General features: G+C 37.5%; 1 protein-coding gene across 8 annotated transcripts; it reads left to right on the forward strand.

Moving 5' to 3' along the window:
• The first annotated feature begins 1132 nt into the window (after window positions 1-1132).
• On the forward strand, window positions 1133-6579 carry LOC103930262 (transcription factor BIM1). Of its 8 annotated transcripts, none has more exons than XM_048587965.1 (13): window positions 1133-1291; window positions 1392-1519; window positions 1692-1972; window positions 2389-2466; window positions 3681-4082; window positions 4209-4278; window positions 4374-4525; window positions 4632-4740; window positions 4842-4911; window positions 4996-5091; window positions 5185-5654; window positions 5827-5956; window positions 6047-6579. In XM_048587965.1, the coding sequence occupies exons 3-13, from the start codon at window positions 1936-1938 to the stop codon at window positions 6149-6151; spliced, it is 1719 nt and encodes a 572-aa protein (XP_048443922.1). In that variant the 5' UTR covers window positions 1133-1291; window positions 1392-1519; window positions 1692-1935; the 3' UTR covers window positions 6152-6579. The 8 variants fall into 8 exon arrangements, with proteins under 8 accessions (XP_048443922.1, XP_018498732.2, XP_009337847.2 ...); XM_018643216.2 differs by having other exon boundaries at window positions 1392-1469; window positions 1684-1972; window positions 2378-2466; XM_009339572.3 differs by having other exon boundaries at window positions 1392-1469; window positions 1684-1972.
• The last annotated feature ends 459 nt before the right edge of the window (window positions 6580-7038 follow it).

Raw genomic sequence — 7038 nt, forward strand, 5'->3', positions numbered from 1 at the left:
TACAATTACAAGTACGGTTACAATTACAAATCAAACTTGTATTGAAACAAACAATGATACTTCTGTTTTCCATGCACTCACCATTTAATCCTAATTCATAATTTCACGCCAGTCGAAGAGAACATCCCAAATCACAAAAATAGATCAAGTAGTTAGAGTAATGCAAACTTCAATTAAGGTAATGTATTTACTAGTTAACATATATTAAGATGGAATCGGTAACTTTAAGTATTTATTGATCTCACTATAACCTTATAATTAGTATGAATTTTAAAATTTACTTCAAATTTAAATTATTACTTTCTAGCATCAAATTTTCACTCATAACGTCTGAAATCTTAAAGACGGTTCTTTTCTAATATAAAAAAAAAAATCCATAACTAAAAAGAGAAGAAAGAAAAAGCCTTTGTTCTTTTTTTCTGAAAACAAAATTAGAGTCATTATCTGTATGTGAATAGATTTTTCAATGTGACCGGAACGCGGAGTGGTACATCACGTGTTATTATGAAAATAGTGAAATATGTGTGTTAAAAAATTAATAACTTGAAAAGTAAAATTTCTCACTACTTATATAAAAACACATGATGTACTATTCGTGTTCCGGTCACAATAAAAAATTTCACTTGTATGTGGACAAACGGACAGAACACATGAAAAGACTATTACTCGGGATTGCCATATCATAAAAAGAATAAACAAAAATCGGGATTGCCGAAAATATAAAAAACCTCCAACCCAAAAAGTAAATAATTGAGTTCCGTGAACCCAAATTAAAAAAAAAAAAAAAAAACTTTAACAAAAAACCTTCATGTGATTTATTTTAACAAAAAAATTATATTTTTATACTAAAAAATTAATCTTGATGCTATTTATTTTATCCTTATTGTTAAAACTCAAAGTTTTCAAAATATTTTCATTAGTTTTTCCAAAAAATTCCCTTACCCCCGTTATACTAAACCGGAGTGCACTCCAAACAGTACCCTTTAAGACTTTAACCCTCCGTTTCACTCACTTAACGCCGTCAACCCTGCCGCAACCCTGCCGCAACGTCGTTATCCCCACCGCGGCTTTCACCTAACGGAAAAAACCCAAAACAAACATTAAAAAAATGCAGAACGCAAGGGAACGCAGACTTATAAAAGATCTCCAGCCAAAGAGCTCACAAGCTCGCCAAGAGAGAGAAACAGAGTTTTAGAGAGAGAGAGAGAGAGAGAGAGTCCGACTATCGGCGCACAGTTCGTCATCGGAAATTCGGAAAAAGGAGACGAAGGTGATGTGAATTTCCGAAAGGGTGAGATTTTTAAGCTCGAAAAATATCGGAGCCGATTTTTCTCCCTCTTTTTGTTGTCATGCATTTCTGTTCCATCTGAATTGAAAGCACTTTTCTGCAGTGAAATTCCGACTGTGGAGCTGAATCTTCACGTGAACTGCTGCAATAATTCACAGTTTTCAAATCGCCGAGACTGCAGGTCCGAATTTTCTCCGGTTTATAGATTTGAATTCTATTCGGATCTTATCGGTTTGTGATTTTCAAGCTCTTGATTTTTTAATAAATTCTTTTGCTTTACTGAAAGACTGATAATCTAAAATAATCTGATCAACGAACGCAAAATTCGAGATTGGAATTTTCTTGATATGTATGGGGAAAATTAAAAATTGACGATTTCGTGCCGAAAATTTAAGAGTTGCAGGCGAAGCGAAGCAATTGGTATCGAAAAGCATTGGGAGAATTCGAATCAAAGCTTGGGTTTTGTGTTTCCTCTCGTCTTCTGAAAGCGAAAGCGAATGTGCCTTCGAACATCCAAGGCTCCCCGCGAATCTGTGAAGCTGAAGCAGTCGAAAGAATTTGAAAACGGAAGCAGAAAGCACTGAAGTTCCTTTAAAATTACGAAATTTTCCGGGAAAATAATATCTAAGCCGGCGGCCTGTGCGGATATGGAGCTTCCTCAGCCCCGGCCGTTCGGAACGGAAGGTATTTCATTGTTCGAAAAGAATTATAAGGATTTTTTGACATTTTAGCCAAAATATTCGCAAAATTTGTTCTAATTCTTCACTTTGCTCCGATATTTAAAGTAATTCTTCAGATTATCCATCGTCAATCATTTTAGTCTTTATGTAATTTTTTTTCGTAAATTGCGAGTATTTTAATGAAATCAACTCATCTGCTTGAAATGGTAGTTTCTCCAATCTAACGAAGATTTTCAGAGAAAAAGCAAAATGATCGATGATGATGGATAATTACATGGCCAATCCTATTGATTTTAAATCTGACGACCAAAGTGGAGCTATGACATTCTCAAATAACATTTTGACAAATGTGTTTTAGGAAATGGGAAGGGAATTAAATGTGTTTTATTTCTTAACCTTGATTTCAAAGTTTTTCTACAGGAAGAAAATCGACGCATGATTTTCTGTCACTCTACAGTCATTCAGCTGCCCAGCAAGATCCAAGATCACCCGCACAAGGTATCCTTCCTTTTTTCTTTTTTCTTCTAATTATTTTTAAAAATATTTAAACAATTATAATTCTTCGTTTATACCGCGAGAGAAATTTTGGTACAACAAGATTCTATTGTAACGCATCTTAAGCTAGTTATTTACGTTAGAGTTCGTGGTAGATTCGCAATGCGTCACATTCACATGTTTGTAACATAACGATCTTTATTCTCTTCACGATGATTTTTATATTTAGAATTTTTGTTATGATGTGCAAATTAAGTGGTGGATAACTAATTATTTATTATCTCGTGCCTTAATCTTCTCACGTATTTACAAATGATTAGAGATACCGTCACATTAACAGTTTTTAAAAAATAAAGTTCTTTCTTCTCCTCTTAAAGATTGTTTTCTATTTTTTTAAAAAGTTTTTTTTTTTCCTTCTTCTTCTGATTATTTGCATGTGTGAATTGATATGCAAGAGAAAATATGTATTTTGCTTGTTTTGTTAGACAAATATAAACTCTGTCTCTGTAAATTTATCTTACATCAATCTCTAATCCGAATAATCGAGAAAAGAAAGAGAGTCAAGAATCTACAGCCGATACTTTGTTTTTCACGTCGAATCCGTAAGACATAATTTAGACAAATATAAGGGTCAGGATTATGCATGCACGTGAGCGCAAGTGAATCGTGGATCTGGTTGTTATCAATGTGGGCCATCTATGTTGTAGGCCAGCCTTGAAACAGTTAAAATTGGCTGCCAATGCGAAAAAGGAAACGGCAACCCTTTACCACACCTGATGGGGCCCACCCATGGAAGTTAGACTTGATTGGACACTTAACGTGTCGCATATCACGCCTGATGCAGGTGCACGGTATGAAGCGTGGGCTGTGAAGTTGATGATCCATGTTTTTTAGGGTTATTTTTGTTTAATTATATAAAACTTTGTCATATTAATTAAATTTTGTGTAACATGTTTTCTTCAAAATCTTGGATCTGAAATATGAATCCGAAAAACTGGATCGTGAGGACTGAATCCGGAATGTTTCGGTTTTTTAATTATGTTTCGAGCTATATTCTATTATAATATATACTAATTTACGAAAACCAGAATTCGAATTTAGGTGGAGAGCGTTACAAACTACCTAGGCAACATGCGTCCCTGAGTTTCCCGAGAAACTTTACCTTACCAATTTCCTGCCTCCGCTCAACACCTTAACTTTTGTTTATGTGATTTCAGGAGGCTACCTTGAAACACACGATTTCCTACAACCACTTGAACGAATGGGAAAGCCATGCATTGCTAAGGAAGAGACCTCAGCTGAGATATCAACCACTGAAAAACCACCGTCTCATGCGGCGGCGCAGCCGACTACTTCTGTGGAGCACATTCTTCCCGGTGGGATTGGGACTTACAGTATAAGCCACATTTCGTATATTAATCAAAGGGTTCCGAAACCAGAGGGATCGCCGGTGTTTACAGTTGCACAAGCAAGTAGTAGCGAGAAAAACGTTGACGAAAACTCGAACTGTAGCTCTTACGCCGGAAGTGGATTCACTTTGTGGGAAGAATCTGCAAAGAATAAGGGAAAGACAGGGAAGGAGAATGTTGTGGGAGAAAGACCCGCGGGTACCGTGAGAGGTAATTAAACTTAATTTGTGTTTTTGCATCCATGTGGTGCATAATTTGTGTGCCTTAAATTTCAATGCAATGAGAAGAAACAAAAGATGGAAATGAAACTCATGGCAGCTACTGGGATTTTGACAGGGCAATGGACCTCTTTGGAGCGGCCTGCGCAGTCATCTTCCAACAATCATCGCGGCTGCTTCAGTTCTCAGTCCGTCCCTAGCCATCTCAAACTCTACTATTGTCGGTGTTATTGGGTTCGATATCATATATGCAGTTTTTGATACATATATGGAATGTCAATAGGTCATCTGGGCAGAAGAACATGAGCTTCAGGGAGATGATGAAGTCTGCCGCCAAGGATAGTACCCAGGAAGACGAACTAGACGATCAAGAAGAGTTTGTTCTAAAAAAAGAGACCTCTACCGCTACCACGAACGCCGCCACCCCCTATAAGGGTATGTCTCGTAGTTAGATGGATAAAATTCGTTTGAAATTCTTTACCCTATTATTCTCCTACTTTTTTTTTTTTATCTTCACCAAGGAGTTTGTGTGTTTCTGAAGGCGATTTGAGGGTAAAAGCTGATGTTAAGAGCTCTGATCAGAAGGCTAACACGCCACGATCCAAACATTCTGCCACAGAGCAGCGAAGGAGGAGCAAAATAAATGACAGGCAAGTTCATCTTCGATTTCACATGATAAAAATTTAATGATAGCTCCTTGGCGGTTTTGACAACATAATCGTAGATTGACCCTTGAAAGTTGTATGTGCAGATTCCAAATGTTGAGAGAGCTCATTCCTCACAGTGATCAAAAGAGAGATAAGGCGTCGTTTTTACTAGAGGTACGCACAATTATTAACTGTTGTAAGTTATTCCTTTCTTTTCGAATTTTTGAATGACCGGGTTTTAATCTTTTCGCTTCCCAGGTTGTCGAATACATTCAGTTTTTACAGGAACGAGTAAGCAAGTACGAGGGTTCATGTCAAGGATGGAATCCTGATCCAGCAAAATTGATGCCTTGGGTAAGAAGTCAGGCCTTTATCCTTTGTGGCATGTATGCTGTTCATACCGCGACGTATATATTAGTAGACTCATTAATCTTTTTCTCGAAACAGAGAAACAATCACAAGCTTAGGGAAAGTTACTGTGATCAATCTCGAGGCATCAATGGTGGGTCTGCTCCTGCATTAGCGTTTGCTGCAACGTTTGATGAGAAACCTACTTCCGTCTCACCGGCAATCCCCGGAAGCTTTGCTCAGAACCCTGTAGAATCCGACACAAGTACTGAAACTACCTTCAAAGCAGTGGATCACCACCCTGGAATAACAAGCAAGCCGATGCCCTTTCCCTTGTCAATGCAGCCAAACTTCTTCACTCCTGTCAGGACTAGTGGTGCTGCCGCCGCAGTACCTCAAATTTCACCTAGATTGCCGTCTGATGCAGAGAACACATCTCGACATCAACCTGTGTTATGTCAGACAATATCACGTACCACTGATGGTGCTGCTACTCGGGAGAAGCTGAAAGAACAGGAGCTGACAATTGAAGGCGGTCGAATTAACATCTCAAGTGCCTACTCCCAAGGGTGAGTTTTCTTGTGCTCTAAGTTACATGTTCAATCGGTCTTTCCGTGTTTGTTTCGAGTTTATTGAGCTTACTTCGAAAACGTGCAAACCATAAACCTTGAAATCTCTACTTATTGAAGATGCGTATAGATATATGAGTGAATGACATAAGCAGATTTCGGCATTGGACAGGTTATTGAATACGCTGACACAAGCCCTGCAGAGTTCCGGCGTGGATTTGTCACTGGCCAGCATCTCCGTGCAAATCGAGCTAGGGAAGCGAGCAAATAGACGATCACCTATACCAAAATCTGCTATTAAGGTATGTCATGTTCGTGTAGCTGTCACAAAACGCATCGAATTTGAGTTCGTATTACAAACACAGCTAAACTTGTCTGTCGTTCTGCTGCAGGAAAATGAGATTCCCATAAGCACTTTAGGGAAAAAGCACTCTGTAATTGCAAGCAGCGAAGAACCTGAACGCGCCCAAAAGAAACTCAAGACATGCAGAAACTAATTAATTATTATTTTTTAAATATAATTAATTCATTTTTAAGAACCCCTTTGATGAAGTATGGGGTTTATAATTATTCATGTCTTCTGTTTGTGGCAGAAGACTTCACACTAAATCGAGCGCAACGATATTCTAGGATTCATACGGTCAATCCTACTTAGTGAGATAAGGTTTTATCGTTATTGTTTATGTCTTCTACTGGTGTATTTTAACCTACCCAATCGAGATAGAGATTAGTTGTGTACAATGTACATGTAGTTTCTCATTTCTTATAGTTTATTTAGTTAGTTGGGATCCAAATTCCACAGATTTCCTAACCGAAATATTATTTATTGTTTTTGGTGTCCAGAGACGAGATTTGAGTGTAAACAGAATCTCTTTATTGTCAAGGCTTCCATTATAATGCTGAGAAGCTGCTTTTGCTATTTTCAGTTGAGGCTGCTTTTTCTTCTTGTAATTTTTATTGCTTGTGGATTAAGTGCTAATGATTTTTTTTTTTTTATCTTACTCATTTCTTATCATAATTATTCCGCGCAGCCCTTAACGGGTGTGCATCATGTGCAGTTCTGAGTGGTGATCACTGATCTTGGGCTGGTCAAACAACAACTCATTATTGCACATGATGCAGTGGTTGTTCGCGAGAATGTATATTTTTCTCATCATGAAGGTGCTCACTTAATGTACCTTTCTCAAGAATTCGGATCCTCGCCAGATCCTCTTTGTGAAGATTTCAGAGATATATAAATCATATATGTTTATCATACGGTCAGTAATTATTTTTATTATTTTTATTTAAAATTAAATACAAATAGTACATGACAAAAATTGACTACACGATGTACGATGAACGGACACGATTTATGGATCCCTAAGATCATCACCAAAGGGAT

This window comes from the organism of the source record quoted next, unplaced genomic scaffold, assembly GCF_019419815.1.
Source record: "Pyrus x bretschneideri cultivar Hongxiangsu unplaced genomic scaffold, Pyrus_bretschneideri_v1 Contig27, whole genome shotgun sequence".
Classification (NCBI taxonomy): domain Eukaryota; kingdom Viridiplantae; phylum Streptophyta; class Magnoliopsida; order Rosales; family Rosaceae; genus Pyrus; species Pyrus x bretschneideri.

Excerpts from the sequence above, each read along its gene's own strand:
- LOC103930262 (XM_048587965.1), top strand. The coding sequence starts at position 1,936 with ATGGAGCTTCCTCAGCCCCGGCCGTTCGGAACGGAAG. Across the intron at positions 4,279-4,373 it reads CGCGGCTGCTTCAGTTCTCA|GTCATCTGGGCAGAAGAACA; the intron begins GTCCGTCCCTAG and ends GAATGTCAATAG. Across the intron at positions 4,741-4,841 it reads AGGAGCAAAATAAATGACAG|ATTCCAAATGTTGAGAGAGC; the intron begins GCAAGTTCATCT and ends TTGTATGTGCAG.